Raw genomic sequence first — 22220 nt, forward strand, 5'->3', positions numbered from 1 at the left:
TATTTTATACAAACTACAAATCTAGTAAGTTGACTGTCAACTATTATTATGTTCTTCAGTAGTTCTAGTTAAGGACTTTAAAAAGTCAGTACAGGGATATATAGAACTCTATATATCCCTGAGTCAGTATAGTTCTATATTGTTGTGCGTTTAATAAAGAATTATAGTTGCCAGACAACTACAGAAAACACGTATCGGCGTGAATCGTGATATCGGTATTCTGTTGTGTGATGTTCTTACGGCCACTGCCAGATCAGAGTCATCACTTTGCTACCAGTGGCGTGGCTTATTTTGGGGTTGACAACCCCCCTCACTCCAAACTTCTACTGATGTTCATGTGGAAAAGCCAATTCGGTAAAACAAAAATCAATGTAGGAATCGAATCTATAGTTAATTGTGTTTAGTTAGGCCTGGTTAGTTGCAGATTGCGTGAGTAGTTCTTGTTCTAGTTTGAAATTATAGTAGGCCAGGCCTTAGTAAGTGAATGTAAGTATAAGTGCAGTGCTTTCATTTGACAGGCTCTATGCTCTTAAAAGACATCGCCTACGTATTGTATGAATGCTGGCTACGTTGTTTAAAGTTAAGAATGAGTTCACCGTTACATCCATTATTGACATGATCCAACTGATACGGCCGGCCGAACTAACTATAACCTCTCTGACTCTGAGCAGTTCCGTAAACAGGGATGCTCTCATGCCCCCTTTGCCTGTCTTACCATCCTTAAAGCCTTTGTACAGTCTCCTTCTGTTTCGGAACCATGCTCTTAATTTACATCGTAAGCCACGCGGGAATAATTTATGATTCGCAATTTTTTTCTGGGCGCAGGTTCGGTGGTGGAAGAAAAGTTGGTAGAATTCTTATTCAAGAACTACACGAAGCACGTGCAACCCTTAACAAAAGTGAACGAGGCTGTCCGTGTCCAGTTCATCGTAACTTTACTTCAACTCATTAGGTAAAACCTACAGCTGAGCTCTGTTAGTAGCCAAAATGTTCTATACCATCACATGTGCTTTCTTGAAGTGTCGACGAAAAGTCGGAGGAAATGACAACATCTCAATATGTTACCCTGAATTGGAATGATTCTAGATTACGGTGGAACTCTCGGGACTTCGAGGGAATGGAAATTATGAGAATACCGTCTGATTTTGTCTGGAAACCGGACGTCGCACTCAACAACAAGTATGCTAGGTTGTAAATATGATACGATATAACACAGCGCATTTTCGCATTCAATATGCAAGTTCAGTTTATTAATAATTCCCTGATTTGGAAGACTAATCCAAGTCGTTTCGACACCTTCCCATATACCTTTTCATCATATCGCAATCTCATGGTGTTCTAATTAAAGTGACAAAATATCGGCCTGGTGTATGACCATGACCAAAGTAGTCGATACACATCATGAATGCTATAACAACAGCCTCCGCATTACCTGCGAAATATAGTGTTCAACGCAGTCTCGTTCTCTATTATATTTGATATAGCGATGTGGTCCCTCTTAATTTTATAGTTGTATTGCTGAACGTGAACACATTGCAATCTTACAACGAAGACGCAATGGAGCTGATGTATTAACTTCTAGATTGGTTCTTTTCGATAGGAATGTTTTGATCGCACGTGCAGGTCCTTTCGAGTCATAAGGAGAACCATATATTGGAGTGGCTACTGGCACTGGCCAAAGAACCTTTCTTACTCGCAGCCCTACAGTCAGCTACGATCAGCATAACCCGAAGAGTCAGGGCGCGTTTAAGGTGGTATAGAAAATAAAAGCCACAGTCCCGTGTTTATTTTCCTGGACATGTTCGAATCCACTCATACTCTTGAGATATATTTAGATAGGCTGTCCACAGTGTTCAGTGATGTCAACTGGTACGTTTGTCACCAGGATTTAACGCCCAATAATTAGGATTCCGGGGCTTTTTGTGACCAAGAAAAATCCTATACACCCATTATTTCTACAATCAATATAGTAATAGGCCTACTATTATTCAGGCACTTAGCACTAGCAGGGCGTGTGAGGTTTGATGTTTATTGCGGATGCCTGTCGCTGATAGCTGAGAGAAGATTGGATAGGACCTATCCTTATCAATCCAAATATGAAGATGTTATTCTATTATATTATCTTTTGATAAGAGGGCGAATTGGAGCGAACTTGGGAATTTCTACAATATAGCGAGATAGATGAATGAGAGATACTGTTCCGCAGAATCTGACGGGTTCGATTGACGCGATTCTTATGCAGGGGTCGGCAAACCCCCGCACCCGTGGCATTTGTGACACGCGAGATGATTTTTCATGGCACGCCAAATGATTTGACGAACACGTCATATTATAACCATGTTTGTTGCAAAACATGTCACATAAGTTATCAAAATGGAAAAAGCTAAAATTATTTGATAAATCAACATAATGCAATGTCTTTTGGGGCAGTTTTTTTTTTATATCCTAGACATATTTTTTTCGCGCTCCTCGCGATTTACCGCGACATAATTTCTTGCTTTGGGGAAACCCACTAAAATATGTATACGGCAACCTAATATCGTATGAAACCGTTTGGATGCTTTATCCCAGGAGTGTGCATGTGCTATTGTGCTTGTATGTGCAGTGTGCACTGTGCAGCCTGTGGGATTGCGAATATTTTATAGGAACCAGCATTTTGGCCAAGGGCATTTTCACAATGCGAGACACGCGTTCGGCAACATGAGAATCCATGAGCTGTGTGATGAACCAGACCAATGAGCTTATGGTAGGCTTTTATTAACAATATCCCGACTAGCGGTGACACAATAAACTACAGCGATCCTCACTAGGTAAGGTCAGATGCATAAATCAGTGTTGCCAACTACGGATGGGAGAAAATCTCTAAAACAGGTGTCAAAAATCGCTAGATGTCGCTAAATATTGAGAAAAAAAGTGCTAAAAAATAGCGCAAAATCCGCATTAATTGCCAAAGGTGTTAAATTGGATCAATATAGCAATACATTCTTCTCAGCTATATTTCACTCGTCTGGGGCCTAAGTCACTTATCATATTTCTAGTTCATAATACGTAATAGTCTTCTCTAAGCGGGACAAAACGTGCAGCGCATTTCTATAAAGCAGATCGCTTTGCGCAATGATCGCTATACGTGACCACCGACCAGGTTTGCAGGCATAACCGCTCACTATATAAGCGTGCCTTGCTCGATGCGTCCGTGAATACGTTATGCGATGTACGATGGAAATGCGCTTGACTTCTCTAAACTGTGTTGGGAGTACTCGCACACGACATGTGACTTGACACACGTGTACGCGACATGCGACTTGACCCGACACAACGCGACTTGAACCGTGTTTGCCAGCCACTATAAGTACAGACCTTAAGAAAATAATCCGAGGACCAACCCGGGGTATGCAATTTAATTAATCTGGTCTTAAGCGAAAGCTAGTGTCACACTGATTCCGACAATACGAATTATATTCTTGTCAAGACAATGGAACGACCTCAAAACAGCCCCCAAAGTCTGAAAATCGCCATTGATCAGAATATACTCGCTGGACGAAATTGGTCATTGTTATGGTAATTGCGTTGCGGCGGTGCCATTGATGAAGCAATGCCGATTTTCGGGCTTTGAGGGCTGTTTCGGGGCGCATGGTTCCATTGTCATGACGAGATTTTATTTTGTATTTTCGAAATCACTGCGACACTAGCTTTCGATCATGGCAAATTATATTAAATTTCAGCACTCAGCTCTCCAGATGTAGCACTGACAAGACAATTATGCTCAGCAAGAAGAAACACTGTTTGCCCATGCGTAACCGCCAGGAGTTGCGTATCTACTATCTATTCGTAGATTAGAAATTTATAATTATACATCATCGGAGTCCGCACTCTGGTGACCGGTATAGCCAATGCAATCCTCGGCCAGAACTGATCTTTAGTGGTTATTTTGGGTAAAAAAGCGCTAAATAATCGCTAAATACTTTTTCAAAAATCGCTAGAATTATCGCTAGGCGCTAGATCCATATTTTTTGGCGCTAAACCGGATGAAAAAACGCTAGATCTAGCTCGAAAATCGCCAAATAGGCAACACTGGCATAAATGAATGATTACTGCGCTGGTAGCACCATGATCGCTCAAGTCATGGGGCATGACAGCGCTCATGTGATGCGCTATAGCGAATCCGGCAAAACACGACACGCTGTGTGCGTTGCCAAAATGATTTACAGGGGTTGGCACATTGTTATCAGCAGGCCATATCTCATCATAAAATCTTTGATGAGCCTGTCAGTTATTGGCTAAGGTACCGAACACAGTATACTTGGAAACGATCAAGGCAGCCACAGAAGATCAATCATTATACGCGACTAAATTTAAATGGTGCACACATTGCGGACATTTAGGCGACCAAAATGTATACCCTTCGAAACCAATGCAGCACCAATCACTGACGTAATCGATGCCGTTGCCAGCTGCAGACAGGTGGCCGGTGTGATTTCTTGCTTGAAACGCTAAATATGACAAAATGAAACATGCTTGGCTCGCTAGTTGGTATATTTTTCACAATTCGCTTCATACGAAAGGTTGTCGGCCCCTGCTATAATGGCATAACCTAGGCCTATAGCACACGGACATTGGTGATGATAGTTGATTAGGCTATATTATATGCGAGAGGAATATGGATACCTGATACTGACGCACGAAAATGCCAATAAACAAAGCAGACAGTATTCAAAGACATTTCAATTCACGATTTGTGTAGATATATTCTTTTTAGCCTCGACGGTCAATACGACACATCAACCCCCGTGAACGCTCTGGTGAAGCACACCGGCGAAGTCGAATGGATGCCTCCTGCGATTTACAAGAGTTCATGCAGTATCCAAGTAAAATACTTTCCGTTCGATTGGCAGAACTGTTCACTTCGGTCAGTAATCACAGTGCGTAGCCGCCATTTGCCCTATACAACTCAAACGTGGCAGGGCTTTGTGTTCAGATTTCAGAGTTACGGATATGATACTGATGATATATTCCTTTTTTCTGCGTACGATAAGGTTGTTGTGGACAAAGCTGCGTATACAGACAATGGTTAGTTCGTTTTGTGCTATAAGAATCAGGACTACACAGAAGCCACATATACATTTTGGGAGGGGGCAACAGAGTCCCTGTACGGATCTGACCAGTAAATATCGGCGTTATCTATTTTGTTAAGTCATCTTATAACACAATACAATATTGATAAACTGTTTACCATGACATCGATGTACTTAACTTTAATATCCACGCCAGATTGACTGTGGATGTAGAATCTAAACTTGGGCATGCAGCTGCCCCCACCACTGACACTGATGCACTTGTTTAGGAGAATGGGAAATCATTCATTGCCCGGTTACGCAAAATACGAAGCGATCAATGTATGAGAGTCAAGGAATCACGATGTATTTGATTATCAGAAGAAAACCGCTTTTTTACATCGTGCATATTTTGGTGCCATGCATGATTATTTCCTGTCTCTCGGTGGGTGCATTTTCTCTTCCTAATGAGAGCTGCGAGAAGACGAATATGAGTATTTCACTTTTGCTTGGTGAGTCTAAGAATATTTGAAATGGATATAGTCGCAAGTTTCCAATGCTTAACTGATGTCGTTATTCATTGTGTGGCATATGCTGATATGTGTCGGGTATCCAACTAACCATTTTGATACCGTCCTCTTTAGTCTCTTATTGGCCTAATTATCGGAATCTATAATCTATCGAGCGGCTACACTGCGACCTCGTGTGTTGTGCACAGTGGATGCATTCACGCAACAATGACGATATATTAGTCACCTGAAACATTGTTGGACAAAAGAAAACTTTTTTAATATTTTGATCAATGCCAATTGCCGGGGAAACAGCACAACAGCTGACTATAGCCAGAGCCCCGACTTTAATTTCCTACTTTGGTTGACGGACTGATTAACATTTAGGTTTGCCGGTCTACCTTCTTCTGTTGGCGAAACGAGTTCCAGAAACATCGCTAGCGATTCCCGTGATAGGCGCGTACTTGCTATTCACCATGGGCATGGTCACTGCATCCGTGATATTCAGGTAATTTATAAATTAATTTATAATTTGTATAGCACCAGTGGAATGTCGTTCCACATTACTCCATGAATAATTATATCTAGGTATAACATTATTGCTGGATTTGAAACCTACTGCTACGAGGGGATGCTCCTGTAATCCAAGTTTTTTTAAACTATATGCTCTCACGATGAGGGAAAAATGCTTATAAGCAGATTAGAATCTTAGCTGCGCCAATTTTCACACATGGCTTTGCAGAAACATTATTATTTAATCAATAATTGCGTTGATTTAGACTATTATTGTTAAATGACATTTGACCCATTTCCATTTCCACCGCTTGCGCATGTATGTGTCCCCCGAATAAAAACCAATAATCAATATTCATTTTCTTTTTGTAGTGTCTTGTTATCGAACGTGTACCATTCGTCAAAGTTGACTCGAGAAATGGGGCCGAGATTTCGTTACATTTTCCTTACTGTCATACCGCCCTTGATAGGCATGAATCACCGGATCCAAAGCCTGCGACGAAGCCTCCGTGATCTTAGCCAATCGACCCTTGCGGGGAACGCTACTCTAACTAAAGTTTATTCCAGGGTAATAGCATGTACCTAAAATCCAATGTATTGCAAATACGTGGTACTAAACCTATTCAACATCATAATAGTTTATAGTCTAGGGTCACGATGAATGTTCCCTCTAATTTTCGACGAGTCTGCGCACACTCACCAACTCACTGCGCAGACCCTTGGACAACAGTGTTTAACGACTAAAAAAAGGTCATCACTTCGTATTTCTTGCAGTGTTGGGATGACTCGAGTCATGACTTGACTCGAGTCAGACTCGAGTCAACTTTTTCGTATGACTTGACTTAGACTCGAGTCACTTTGGAAAAATGACTTGACTTGACTCGAAGCTTCAAAAATGCGCATTGACTCGTGACTCGGAGCAAAATTTACGAGTCAATTTCAAGTCATCAAGTAAACGGTGTCGAATAAATCACTGTATCTTGTGCATGTTCGGATTGTTCGAGATACGCCGGTGTCACTTGTGAGAGCAACCAGTCATTCACTGATCGTACGATACACTGATCCTCGATTGTTAGGTCACAAATAAATAGACCGCAAACTAAAGTATCACAGCTTGCGTTGTCGTATTAGTAGTAGTAGTAGTAGTAGTAGAACCGGGGTCGGCAACCTTTTGCTAGTCACGGGCCAAATTTCGAGTGCACAACTTTTTGGCGGGCCGGAATTTTTCTTAATACTATATTTAACGCTCACTTCGGTATATTACCCTACATTGCTGCAATGTCAATCATACAAATCACAAAATGAGCAAAACACATGTATTTACACCTCAACACCGCAGGATAAATGTGACACTTGGCGCAGCTTGCTTTGTTAAAGGTTTTCAACTTCTGGTAACAAGTCAGATGAAGCCAGAATCGGACCATATTCCAAATGGGCGTTGGAATAAGTGATCTTAGCTTGCTCTTCGTGAATTTCATTGCTGAAAACTACTGTTGACATGCGTACGTGCTACCAAAAGTGGATACCCTTTCTTTTGCATTGTTGGTCAAGCTGTGATAAAGACCCATTTTGATAGCGTAGCCTACCCTTTATCAAAGTCATGCAGCGATATTCTTTTTGTACAAAATTTGTCATTCAATTCAATTGCATCGCATTTCCAGAGGGCCCATTTGTAATTTTTAGGCAATGGTATTGGCGTCCACATTAAACGGAGTACTGAGTATTCAGAATTTATTTTGTACGAATGTCGGAAATGCGGGTGGAAATTCAGTAATTGAATTTCGTATCACAGTTACAAATGTATAGTTCTGGTGCTAGGTTTACTCTCCTCCAGTATAGAAAAGTGGGCATGATGTTATTTGTACTATTGACATTACCAGAGTCGCAGTTTTGTTTCTAATGCGCCTCAACATCTCATGTATTCAGTTGCTTTCCCCCTGCGAAGTTGCAAATTCAATTTGTTTATATGTGACGTTAAATGTACTACGAAAGCAATATTAGATACCCATTTTCGATTACAAGACTATGAGTCGACGATGATTGTATTTTCAAGGAAAGTTGCTATTTCATTTCTCAGTTCATACACTCGTGCAAGCATAGCTGCTCGACTTAATGCGCGAGCATGGCAGATATACAGAACATCGTCATATTGATTCATCTGGAGAAACTGTCGGTGATTCAGTTTGTGAGACAAAATCAACTTCACCATAGTGTCAAAAACGCTATTCAGGTTTGCTGTCTTGGCGTGCAATGTCTTCTGGTGAATTAAACTACAGACGATAACCTGAGGCTAGTTATCTGTGATGAAGCAGGGAAAGTTTGAGATTTTGTCATTGCGCCTGAGATGTTTCAAGCGTTCTTGAGCAGAGGAACGGCACCTTTATTGTCACACCCCAGCACAGTGGCAAACCCTTTAAAAACTATGGTATACCTTCGGATGCGCGATACACCCGCTTGATAAGCACTGGTCTAGTCTACTCTACAGACAATCTCCATCTCCTACTTTTAGTACGAGATACTTGTCAATCGAACCAGTGCTATGGCGTAACAATAGACTAATACGACGTAGGCTACTTATATCGTAGCAATGCCGCATTCTTTCCAAGCAGCGCTGCGCTGCAGATCGGAGCTCATTGCGAAACGGCGGGCCGTATTCTTGTGGTAACTGATTATTTTGTCGCGGGCCGGACGATTTCGCTTGGCGGGCCGGATCCGGCCCGCGGGCCGTAGGTTGCCGACCCTTGTAGTAGAAGATTACTCTAAATAGCAATGTGTCTCTGTTTCTTAGACGGATCAATGCTTACGTTGCGCAATGCTCACCTTTACCAACCTTTATGTATGATTTGATTCAAACAAATATAGTTTGGGCGTTTATTTACTCACGGATGTATAGATGTTGATTATGTCCTATATTTTGGCTGATAATAACTGACTGTAGCATGTGACTGTCCAGTTACTCACGTATTTTATTAACAGTTCTACGTGTGCATGAGTGATACAACGTCTTTTCGCAGGTATATTTAACTAGATATTCGTTATTTGATTCAAGATAAATGATCAGCATTGATCAATTAATCTGTCTTTCACACAGCTAGCAAAGTGTAATGACTTTGAATCATCACTCATACATCGAAAATTCAATTTGACTTGACTCGTGAGTCGTGACTTGACTTGACTTGACTCGACTTGACTCGAGTCACCTCCAAAAAACGAGTGACTTGACTTGACTCGAGTCACCTTTGAAGATCGATTGACTTGACTTGACTCGAGTCAAAATCTGCAATGACTCGAGATGACTCGTGACTCGAAGGTAGTGACTTGATCCCAACACTGATTTCTTGTGCGCCACTTAGATTTTCTGTGCGCGGAGACCGTGTCAGCACTGCGCACGTGCGCAGCTTTGAGGGAACTTTGGTTACGATACGTCCTCTGTTAAGAGGATTTGTCCCTTTTTTGACTTTTTTGAAAGTGACCTCGGAGGACGCCCGAATGTCCTCTATTTTAAGATTTTGGTTAAATAAAGGGCAAAATTTGACTAAGATACAGTAAATCAGCACTGAAGTAACGCTCCAGTGGCTATATTGGGAGATGAGCTGAGAAAGTTGATTTTTTTTTAATAGTCAACCAACTGATAATGTGAAAGGAAAACTGTATTTTGGGGGCTGAGCGAGAAAGTTGACTTTATTTAAATAGTCAACCGACCACGAAGTGCAAAAATTGACTATTTTTCAGGATTTTTCTCCGGTATTGCGAGTCTGAAAATTTGGAAAAAGTGTCCTCTTTTCAGATATCCAAAATATGGTAACCCTAATGCAGTCATCGCCGATCTGTAACAGGGAACTGACCACTGACCATCGTGAGGAGCGACACGATATGAATGGTTGAGCAGCCAAAGCTAATATATGAGCGGTCCCAATACAAATAAAATATAACACATATGGCGCTCGGACAATCCTAGTACAAATTCATCGATTCCTCATACCATATTAACAACTGGGATTTCAATACTTTTTGTCCGAATACACGACACTATTGTCATGGGTGTATTGTATAGTCCGTAGTGTAGTATACCTGTAGGTTACTTGTATAGCGCCATAAACATATTGCATACCCGTGACAACGAAGGTTTGAATTCGGTGGTCAACTATAATTGTTACGCGGACTGGCGTTGGCTATATATTCGCAGAACAACAGAGAAGACGAGGACGCGGATGTATCTCAAATCGAACGAGATCCGAAGAACGGACGCGGTAGTCTGTTTCCCGGACAACGTCCCGTATCGCTGCAAATGCGTTATGCGGGTGTTGTGAAACAAGGCAATATATCCCAACAAATCCAGGAAGAAGAATGGAAGGGTTTTGTCAAAAGTGGCATCTTAAATGAAGAGGAAACTATACGGTTCAATGGAAAAAAGTCGGAAACGGCCCACACCATTAAAATTACGCCGCGACCTAATCAGCATCGTGTTTCTATTCATCGCGAAGGAAGCTCCCGAATTCCGTTTCACGATGGTACCTCGAGTGGCTCTGGGCAAAGTGAATATACCAGGTTGACATGCAACGACAACGCAGTATTTCGAAACGAGTCATCAGTTCAAGCCCGTCGTACAGCTCACACCATGTGCTATTTCAATGTCGGCCATGAGGTCTCTGATCCGGCACTCGATCCATCCGTTAACTCGGCGTATCTTGTTAGTGTAGGTGCGGGCACAAATCTCAATACCGCGAAATCTGCAGATGAACGCAACGGTGCAGACACGGTCGGATTGGCGAACTTCCACCCTTCCATTGGAGATTCCGTCATCTCATCACTCGGGTAATTTTTTTTTCATGCTATTATGGCATCAAGTAGAACTTATAATGGGTAGTGAAGTGCATAAGACGTAGTTCGCGTCTAAATAAATGAGAAATTAATCTTTTGGAATTGGAAGGTGTGTGAAGCAGCACTATAGGACGTGACATAACTGTGATTGACATGATTCATTTGTTATGTATGAGCAGTGCGCACTTGTCTCAGTTGTCTGTATATTAGAAGCAAATCAATCGCGTTCTGTTGTGAATCAGAAGCCAATAAATATTAGCCGCAAGATGGTGTCAGGTAGCAGGCGATCGAATGAACAGAATACCCCAGAAACAGCTATAGCCAATCGTTATTACCTATTCAATTCAATTCAATTTATTGCTACAATCATCATTTCAAATTCAATACACCAGAAGACTGCGATACAATGAAAGATAGGAAGGTGTCGAAACGACTTGGAGCAGTCTTTGAAATCAGACACCCAGCACCCGGCCTAGACGATGTAAAGAAGGAGATGCACATTGCACACTGAATAAAAAGTAAAAGAGGGTAATATAAAAGGACAGGTGACAAAAAAAGATGGCATGAGTCGGATGGGGAAATCGATATGTCCGGTCATGGTCCGGTAAACTAGAGGATTAAGTAGATATTGTTTGCATTTCGACTTGAATGTGGACACTGAACAGTGTAAATGCTCGTCGACTGTCGTCTGTCGGATAGCCGGCGAGATTCTGTCAAATACATAATATCGACACTACTGCAAGCACAAGCAAGTTGTACAGGACACATCTATTTTATAGATATATAGCTTTTGTGGAAACTCATCTTAGAGTTAATTTTCGTGCGCCGGATAAAACGGAGACAGCAACAGCATTCAACCTCGATGCTGGAGCCGGAATTCCGTCCTTGTTACCGAAGAATGGAAATCACAAAATTAATATAAACTATAGTACTATATACAATAGAAGCATTTCGCTACGCTAAATGAATGCACTGTTTATTTCTTCCACATTGCGACATGTAAAATTTCATTTGCACATTAACTATTTTAACTACCTCCTGGCTCATACGAGCTGTTCGTCAACTAACGTATATGTATTAGCCTTCTTACATACGCCGCGGAACCAACTATGCTTGCTTCCAGGGTTAAATCATCAACCGAGGAAGCCGACGTTGCGCCATCTTCAAACCTTTGTGGTTCACTAGACTGGGACCAGTGTTTCACGGCTGTCAATCAGATATCGTGCCATTTCAAGTTTAAAAACGAACATGATGGGGTTCGCATCAAGTTAAGTTTTTTCTCTCGTCGTGCTAGTCATTGTGAAATAATCCGAAGTTAACGAATGGGTGAGATTATTGTGAATTGTCTCTTCATTTTTTTCTTTGGGGTCCTCATTTCGGGCTGCAGAATCAATAATCGGGGTAAACGTTTTTTCAAGTAAGCCTTGTATGACGGAACCTTGCAGATTGACATTCCGCACACATCGTTAAAATGTGATTTACTATCGTAGCAATTCATTTATAGCACGAAAAAATCACCTTTTTAAATATTTGAATAAAATTGTTGTTTGACCTGGTAGAGAGTACGTATAATATGTAAAAATTTTGAGATATAGACACCATGCGACAGGGTTGTTGCATCATGTTATCATAAAAGCTGTCTCGTTATAAATTGCAGCTAATGAGGACATTTGACTAGCCAAACGTATAGGTATAATATCTTAAAAGCGTACCACCACGCTACTCAACCTTCAATTGGGGATAATAAAATGGATAGAGAGTCCCAATAGCACCTAAGATGTAACTAACTACACATCAATGGGGCAACATAATGCCAATTTTTACCATAACGTCTTGCTTGAAGAGCGAAAAACGCCACGCTAACCCTTTTGATATATTACTGTTTCCCATAACAGCACGTGAAAATTTTGTTGCGTCCTTGGTTGTAACGAAGTATAAGGGCGTTTCGAGTAACAAGTCCTTCCCTGATTTTGACGTTTCGCCCGAGTCAACTCGAGTCATTTTCATTTTATCACCGAGTCAGTCCGAGTAATTTCATGAAAGAACACGTCCACGTCCAAGACACAATTTTCAGTTGGCTCGGGAATCGTGTACCGGTCATTGTTTTACTATGATGAATAAGCGAAGTGACGCGTTAGCAGATCTTCCACCACATGACAGCGTTTGAAAGTGATTGTGATAGTTACGTTTGATGGGTATATTTTCAGGTTTTTGGGGAAATTTTAGAGTGGATCCAAAATCCAAAATTTCGACTCGGGCAGCGTGTTTGAGACCCCTGTTCTGTACAATATATACAACAGTTTAAAAACTGTCTCAAACAATTCGAAAATCATCATTTTCAACATGATCCATGTGCAATGTGCATTGTGCACTTACTCATCTGCTGGTTATAACATTGCTCATTTCTCGTCGTCGAATTCAGAAAGCAATGGAGTGGCGAACGGCTGCAGCAGTCCTCGATTGCTTGATGTCTAGGACATTTGTACTTCTCAACGTTATTGCAACACTTTATTTCGGCATTGAGGTTAGAATATAGTGAATGTCGACCACAATCTCTGTAGTTGGAACATTCAAGAAAATTAGCGACGCGCAAAATTCGATAGCCGGGGTATAAATTCATGTTAGCGATGTCTCTTTGTACGATATGCACCGTGAAAATAAGAGCCATTATATAGGTTTTGACAAGTGTCGCTAATGTATGTCCAAACATACAGCACGATTTTTCTGTCTTTCACATTGTAAGAATCACTCGCCAGATAAGGCCCCAACACCAATTATATCTGTAATAAAACGGTGTAGAGTTGACTCTTTCTCCACAGCACTATCCCATACGTTACCGCGACAGTGAAGTAGTGAAGTATCTAGACTCTAGAGGCCTGTTTATTGGACTCACCACTTCGTAATAGAGCGAGCCCATAGAGTAAAACTAGATCCACTTGAGCGAATATTTTAGCAATCGGCATAGTTGAAATGATTTGGAGTTTCATTGTGTATTGACATCTAAATGTTATATGCATTCATTCCGTACCTCGTGCTCACGTAGGCTATTATAGTATACTAAGCGCAGTGATTTGTGAATAATTGAATATTATTGAGTATTACGCATATATACTATAGGCCCTACTGGTTTTACTGCAGAGATTGGACTGCACTCTCATTTTCTTCTTTAAGATTGCGCATATAATATATATTATATAACATACTCTGGACTTCTTTCCGTTTGCGTACTATCACTTATCCGTCAAGTTTGTCAGATGTCACCAGCGTGTCACGCGGCATATTTCCAACCTTTTCACGGTTCATCGACTTTTTAGGCGTTCACGAACTTCCCGCCAGATCATCCGTTCGTCGCAGGCGACCCGAAGTATGCGAGCTGTTGGGAAGATCACTCGCACTGAAAGCAACTCTTATAATACTGCGATTAATATACTATACAATAATCGCAAAGGACGTTATACGAGAAGTTGCATTCAACTTTTTTCTTGTAAAATCACCACCGAAACAGGACTGTAGTGAATGTATATCCCTTGATTCTCTGCGAATATTTGACTTATTGGTACGTTGTTCTATAATAATAATGTATTATATAATCGTCTGGCAATTCAGCTGAAGCTGTAATAGTAACCGAAATCGGGGTAGTATATATGTAGGTTGTCATGTATGCCCTGCCTAAGTCCAATGCTCAAGCAAATATAGACTGTATGGAATTCACAATTTGCAATAGTATATTGTGATGTAAAATCGTTAACATTTACATATTTCCGATGATATAAATTCGTTAGTGACGCGGCGGACAGCGAAACGTGGTTTTTGATCTATCCTTATACTCTTCTTTCATCTCCCGTAATATGCTTGTACAATATACAACATATTAATATGCTCCCAAGAACCCGTGATACGCGTCCTCAACGTTGGCAAGCATTGAACTACGAGGGATTTATTTAATCGATTTACCATGACCAGTTATGGATTCTTATTATTATCGTGGCATTAATTTAAATATTCGATTGAGTCTTATTATTTCAATATGGATTTCCTGTGTGTCGTAACCTTGGCATTATATTATTTCGTATGGTGACGTTGCTTTATCATCGTGCCATAATAGCCGGGTGGTATGTTACAGTACCAGTCGATAAAGCACCGATACCTACAATTTTACTATTGACGGGTTACTTGGAGCAAACAAACTGTAATTTACAAGCCCTAAAATCCCGAATTTATGGGGCTTATCATGGCAACGGCCAATCCGACAGTCGTCGGGCATATCGAAGTCCATTGTCCACATTCAAGGCAAGGCAAGGCAAGGCAAGTGTTTCGACTCCCTTTCATTGCATTGCTATCATGCGGTGTTTTGAGATGATGAAATTATTAAAGTGAACTAAACTGAGCTAAAGTACTGTGAGATTTCTTTTGTGTTCTGGTAGATATATTTTATTCGGGGATATAGGGTAAATGTGATATATACTTTATTCATGGTCGTGATATGGATTAGATTATTGGTACAAAGCTATCAATCGATGCATCTTATATTAGAAACTTCTTATGACTCTTCACTGAGAGCTCCTTCTGTGTTATTTGAGTTCGTTGCAATAGGAATTCCTACGATATTGGAGTAACCTACTATATGCGCTTTCTAGCCAGATGAAGTGGGTGCTTCGATTGATAGGTAACGATTGTTGACTTTACTCGCAACCGAATGAGGGCCGTTGAGTATATTGGGCGGTATAACGATTTGCTATATATTCGCCGCGGGAGGCTAACGAAGCTAATTTTTAACATATCTGCTAATGTTAATGCTGTATTCGCGGCGATGGGTATATGAAATTAAGTTTAAATTCACAAATCCTTGAGATCCATCTTACTCAGCGCATGCATAGTATGGTACGTTGTGAAGAGGATAAAACGAACTTCGCACGCACCGCCCTTGTCGAATCGTTTGTTTTTTGGAGTGATGAGTTGGGATGACGCCGCAATACAAGAGGGTAGTGAATAGAAAAGTGGGCCTACTTTACTTGCGCCATTGATAGATATTGAATAAGCTGTGGAGTGTGGAGCGTGCCGTTGGAGATATTCGACTAATATAACATGAGGGGCGAATCCACAGCACGTGAAATTTAAAATTTAGAAAATAAGCACCCGTAATGGTTAGGCTAGTATATGCTCCGTTCTTCCTTATTGGACAGTGGTTCACAAAGGTCACTAAGGGCGTATATTGTGAATTATTTCTCAGCTACAATCGCGACGATAAGTCAAACTATTATCTAGCCGTTGCTACATTGTGTAGAATACTGTACCGTAAATACTGTAAAGGCTAGGACGAGTCATTTTGACCCTTGATTACTTTAATTAAGACCTGTGTCACCTCTCGTAAGAATATTCGCACTGTTCAGCAAGGGTTCCAATTCCATCGAAATCTATTTTGTGGGATGTTGCCAATACTACTCCTACTCAATTAGTAATCTTATTTTTTTCAGTTTATCCCATTGTTCAACTGATAATCCGGACGTCCTACTTGTAGAGAGATTTTGATACAAAGCTTTTATATTGGATCTTGTGTTCGCTAGACAAGCTTAATTCCAAACAAATTAGTAATGTTGTCGTCAGCTATTGTATCTCACGGACAATGGCTGACTTTTTGTTACAGGACCTTAAATCAATTGTTACATACCACCCGAATTCTCTTTCCCCATCACGTGTACGAGTGAACTAAGGGGTAGTACGATTTGACATTTGACGTGACCAATGGCGAACTCAATGTTTAAGTAGCCCCCACAGGTAAATCTTTACAACCTGCATGACGGACAGTCAAAAAATAATTGACAGTGGCATATGTATGTCGCATACCAAACATTAAGCACACAATTACCCATATGACCTGTGTCAACGATACCTTACAGCCGTGAATAGCACATGCTGTAGGTCAAAGGATTTCACGTGGTGTGGGTCTGTCGGAATACAAAGGGCCGATGAGGCTGTTTATCTAGGTGTAACTTGTGGACCGAAGTCGTCTCGCGATCGGAGATTGATCACTGTAAATGCGGTGGCTGAACATCGGTATTACATCTCGGCAAATAACTTTAGGAGTGGCGTATGTAAACAGGATGAATCGCAAACAACTTTTCAGTAAGAGCGACACGTCCGAACATGGGTCCGGCAATAAACATTACATTTAATTCGTAAATGCGGGCGGTAGACATGGTAACACAGTGCTGATACGTAAAATTCTACATTTTGAAGGCTGGAGCGTGCGATGGCTCGTTCTGTAAACTCATAAATGGTCATTGAAAATAGACCGCTTGTGGCGTCACACGGGAGTCGCATTGTGTTGAATCCACTCAAATGGCCATAATGAGCAATTTTTTCTTGGGAACCATGGAGACCACACTTCAAAATCGTGTTGGCGAGACAAACTTTTTCGCTTCTCTCCGCCAATCGCGTTATAGCGCCCAATACAATAAACCAATGGAATACATTGAAAATGACGTCACTCCCCGAGCTGGTACATATAGCGAAGATATTCGCGCGTTTTCCACACATCGCAGTGAACGAGGTTCGTAACGTATCTTCGGAGCTGTCGCGCTAGTAGCATCCACTGTTATTTTACTATTTCGACGATCATCAATTAGCAATACAAAATGGTGAGTTACCTTTTATTATTCGGTGCCGCAATTTGTCGACGCATAATTCAGTACTTTTTAAAGAAGTCAAGAGTAATTTATACAAGCCCCGAGAGGCTAGCCTACCGGTACTTCGAAAATTACAATCGAAGCTCCCAAGTTAAAGCAAGCAATCTGCAAACACGGTTTTCATCGATGTAGATAAAAAATTGAGGACTGATAAAAATACTGAGTAGCCTAACCAGGAAATTAGGGTCGCTGATGACAAAAAAAGGTTATCACCTTCGCCCAGGCCTCGCCGCCGAAAATGTTAGTGTTCGTTTAGTCCGTGTTATTCTATTGACCTGTGATGAGCATTGCAAATAAGACGCACTGCGAATTATATAAATTAAGGACAATGTAGTTTTATAATATATTAGCCCTGAAATAAGGACCGTATATGATACGCGTGGTCTGCGTCGGTTTGATAGTGCAAATTCAACAGCGATTAGGGGCCGACCGCAAATATGTTGAATAGTATTCAGCCATTAACCAATGTTGTTTTATAACCTGACTCCTACCTGATAATTGACGAGAAACATCTGTCTCGAACTATTTCTCCTTTGTGTAATTCTGCGGCCTGCCCTTCGCGGTATCCTTTCGCGTTGCGCAATATATTGAGTCGTGTCTCATTGTGTTGTCTATGTACACAATCGTACGAGGTCATCCTTTGATCGATAACATTGTCGCGGATCGCATTCTTAAAACCTGACTGTTTCTATCTCAGCGTGAATGTATCTCTATCCATGTCGGCCAAGCCGGAGTCCAAATCGGTAATGCCTGCTGGGAGCTTTACTGCCTCGAGCACGGCATCCAACCGGACGGACAGATGCCGAGCGACAAAACCATCGGCGGCGGAGACGACTCCTTCAACACATTCTTCAGCGAGACTGGAGCCGGAAAGCACGTCCCGAGAGCCGTGTTCGTAGACTTGGAACCCACCGTAGTCGGTACGGTTGTGACATCACACCCTGTCTCGATTGATATTTCGTAATTTTACGCACATTTATCGACAGACGAGGTCCGAACCGGCACGTACCGTCAATTGTTCCACCCGGAACAGCTTATCACCGGCAAGGAAGACGCTGCTAATAACTACGCCAGGGGTCACTACACCATCGGTAATTTCGCGTGAATAAATCCAGTTGGACAACTAGATAATTTTCAGCTGTTCCAAATTCGATTAGAATTCGCAAAAACTTGTAAATTTGAATTGAAATATAAGAAATACACCAAAGATCAACTTCAGTTCACAGCAAATATGAGTTCATGCTCATAAGCGTGAAGATGGCGAATGTCTGTACGCCAAGCTGAGCTTGTTTCACGCTATAAGATTCTGTGGCATTTTCAAGAAAACGAGAAATAAGATTAACTGCATTTGCTCTAATTAGGCTAATTAAACAACCAGATTAATTTAGTTGTCCAATTCTGGATAAATCGACCTTCATCAATTTGATTAACTGTATTCCGCCGATCGATACAGGCAAAGAAATCGTCGACCTTGTACTGGACCGCATCAGGAAACTCGCCGATCAGTGCACTGGTCTCCAAGGATTCCTTATCTTCCACTCTTTCGGTGGCGGTACCGGATCCGGGTTCGCGTCCTTGTTGATGGAGCGTCTTTCCGTCGATTACGGAAAGAAGTCCAAACTTGAGTTCGCAATTTACCCCGCGCCTCAGGTACGCGCTGAACCACGCTACTCAGTAACACAGACGCATAATTTCCTAAAATTTACAGGTTTCGACCGCCGTTGTCGAACCATACAACTCCATCCTGACCACCCATACCACCTTGGAGCACTCCGACTGTGCTTTCATGGTCGATAACGAAGCCATATACGACATCTGCCGCCGTAATCTCGACATCGAACGCCCGACTTACACCAATCTCAACCGACTCATCGGCCAGATTGTGTCATCGATCACGGCTTCCCTTCGATTCGACGGCGCCCTGAACGTCGATCTTACCGAGTTCCAGACCAACTTGGTGCCTTACCCGCGTATTCACTTCCCTCTGGTCACGTACGCCCCGGTTATCTCCGCGGAGAAAGCTTACCACGAGCAATTGTCCGTCGCCGAGATCACCAACGCGTGTTTCGAGCCCGCGAACCAGATGGTGAAATGCGACCCGCGTCACGGCAAATACATGGCTTGCTGTATGTTGTACAGAGGCGATGTTGTCCCTAAAGACGTGAACGCCGCTATCGCCACCATCAAGACGAAGAGAACAATTCAGGTGAGGATTTTATTCAATCTTCTCGCCGAAAACTCTTTCTAAAAATGCGTTTCGATTGCAGTTCGTGGATTGGTGCCCAACTGGTTTCAAGGTCGGCATCAACTACCAACCGCCTACCGTTGTTCCGGGAGGTGACTTGGCTAAGGTCCAGCGTGCCGTGTGCATGCTGAGCAACACCACCGCTATTGCCGAAGCATGGGCTCGTCTTGATCACAAGTTCGACTTGATGTACGCCAAGCGTGCTTTCGTCCACTGGTAGGCTGCTTTGCTATTGATGCCGCTGATGAGGTCGTTACAATATTTTGTAAATTCCAGGTACGTCGGTGAAGGTATGGAGGAAGGTGAATTCTCCGAGGCTCGTGAGGATCTCGCGGCTTTGGAGAAGGATTACGAAGAAGTCGGTGTCGATTCCGTTGAAGGCGAAGCTGAGGAGGGCGAAGAAGAGTATTAGGCTGTGATTGAACAGTGTGTTACTGCTCCGAATAAAAGCCGTCGTTTACGTTTATGCTTGGTCTTGCTACTTGTTAGCGGTGCTAATTCAGATAGCATTACGTGGTAATATGCTGTTTTGTTGAGTCTCCCGGGTATAGAGTGGTCGTCCTGGTCAATAGTAATTATCACTGGTCCTCAGGTAGAAGTAACATCGAAGGTTTCTACTGAAGTAGAGAAGTACTACAAATGTGAAAATTCGGGTTAAAGGGGCACTGCACTCTAAACATGATATGGGCAAAACGAAAAAAATTTGGCCGCAGCCGTTTTCTTTAGAACGCCACCGTAATGGAGCTGCAATATAATAAGATTTCCACAAACACGTCACGCAGAGATCGAACTTTATATAGTTGTCAGCCGATGTTATGAAGGAAATATGTCGTACACAGTGGTGGCCCTATGAACGGGGGGGGCTCTAAGTATCTAACCGTAACTTCTGGGGGGCTCCGCCCCCAGACCCCCTTTCGCATCTGTTGTAATTATCTATCTTTCACCGCGCCAAGGTTTGGCCAGATGCTGGATTCGGCCATATTTATTATTGCATGTGTGCAAGGATAGACTCCATCAAAACTAAGTAATTATCCGGGGGCAGGGACGTGATGATTATAGGGATACGGGACTTTTCTAACAAGTGCCGAGATTTGATGATGATTGACACATCTGTACGGAATCATATTCTTGCTTGGTACACAGATTTCCATGTTTATTCGCTATTATCCCTAAAAAAAGCGCATAAACCAAAGAGGGGGGCCCCGGGCGACCGCCCACCTCGCCCACCCCAAAAGCCACCACTGGTCGTACACGACAGAAATAGAATTCACTAGGCCCGATTTTGACATAAATCTCCTGACTTAACATCCTCCGTTGAACGCGGTATCTAAACCATCTTGGCGTGTAGCCTACGACATATTTCCTTCATAACATCGGCTGACAACTATATAAAGTTCGATATCTGCGTATTTTGAGATCCGAAAAAGAGGAAACTTTAAAGTTTAAAAAGATATAGCGGTCGAGGAAACGGGTGATTTTAAAAGTTTTACTGGTAATATTGGATTTGACTAGAAAAAAGTGGTAATTTTTTCATCAATCAATGGACAGATTATATTTTCACCTGCCCAAATCGCATACAATTTATAATGCGATGTAATAATGAACAGATAGGGGGATGCCGAATGACCAACCAGTTGAGGTCTCTTAAACTGGCACCCACCTCGACCTAGTGCCCGATGATGTCACAGCATTCTTCGATGTTATTCTTTCTTCGTCATTTATGACATTTGCAATGTACAATCGTCTGGCTCTCAAATTTATAAAGGAGGACGAATTACCAAAAAGGACGAAATTTTCGATTTCGGAGCAGCAGTACGCTAACTTTGGAAAAAGTTAAATTTTAGAAAGGTGTCGGCTCTTCTGACCTCCAATTTCGTGGCGGCGGAGGCTAGAAGAGAAGCACTAGAATCGTCGTTACGAAACAAGAAAATGTCATCATAAGTTTTATCCTTTCATAAACACAACGATATTCCGATACAACGAAAAGATTGGTGTCGACACGACTTGGAGTAGTCTTGGAATCAGACACCCACTCGGGCCTAGACCAGGGTTCTTAACCTGTGGTTCAGGAAATCGATCCTTACGGGCATGTAGACTAGTTTCAAGGGGCCCATGAAACGCCAATGTTGAAAATACAACTATAAAACTACATTTTACAACACCGCAATACTGCGATACAGTGAAAATATAGGAATAAGGCGTCGAAATGACTTGGACTTGTAGTAGTCTTTGAAATTAGATATCCATACGTGCCCAGGCGATCTAAAGACTGGGCATGCGCACTGGATGAAAAGTAATAGAAGGTAACATAAAAGAACAAGCGACAAAATGAGGTGGCGTGTGAAGGAAGGCGAGACGATAGAGGATAGAATTGCCTATGTCATATGGTGGCCCG

At 41.9% G+C, this 22220-nt stretch overlaps 2 protein-coding genes across 4 annotated transcripts; both read left to right on the top strand.

Moving 5' to 3' along the window:
• Window positions 1-4604: 4604 nt before the first annotated feature.
• LOC145455170 (uncharacterized) lies at window positions 4605-17219 on the top strand. Of its 3 annotated transcripts, XM_080333130.1 has the most exons (9): window positions 4608-4906; window positions 4976-5067; window positions 5342-5563; window positions 5948-6068; window positions 6446-6641; window positions 10260-10888; window positions 12018-12150; window positions 13317-13418; window positions 14209-17219. In XM_080333130.1, the coding sequence occupies exons 1-9, from the start codon at window positions 4827-4829 to the stop codon at window positions 14290-14292; spliced, it is 1659 nt and encodes a 552-aa protein (XP_080189256.1). In that variant the 5' UTR covers window positions 4608-4826; the 3' UTR covers window positions 14293-17219. The 3 variants fall into 3 exon arrangements, with proteins under 3 accessions (XP_080189257.1, XP_080189255.1, XP_080189256.1); XM_080333129.1 differs by having other exon boundaries at window positions 4607-5067; XM_080333131.1 differs by lacking the exon at window positions 13317-13418 and having other exon boundaries at window positions 4605-5067.
• Window positions 17220-17380: 161 nt separating this feature from the next.
• Window positions 17381-20291, top strand: LOC145455171 (tubulin alpha chain, testis-specific). Its single transcript, XM_080333132.1, has 7 exons — window positions 17381-17532; window positions 18278-18500; window positions 18567-18671; window positions 19034-19230; window positions 19289-19786; window positions 19848-20041; window positions 20102-20291. The coding sequence occupies exons 1-7, from the start codon at window positions 17530-17532 to the stop codon at window positions 20235-20237; spliced, it is 1356 nt and encodes a 451-aa protein (XP_080189258.1). The 5' UTR covers window positions 17381-17529; the 3' UTR covers window positions 20238-20291.
• The last annotated feature ends 1929 nt before the right edge of the window (window positions 20292-22220 follow it).

Source organism: Botryllus schlosseri, chromosome 14, assembly GCF_051294905.1.
Source record: "Botryllus schlosseri isolate E-star chromosome 14, Bs_hap1, whole genome shotgun sequence".
Taxonomy (NCBI): Eukaryota; Metazoa; Chordata; class Ascidiacea; order Stolidobranchia; family Styelidae; genus Botryllus; species Botryllus schlosseri.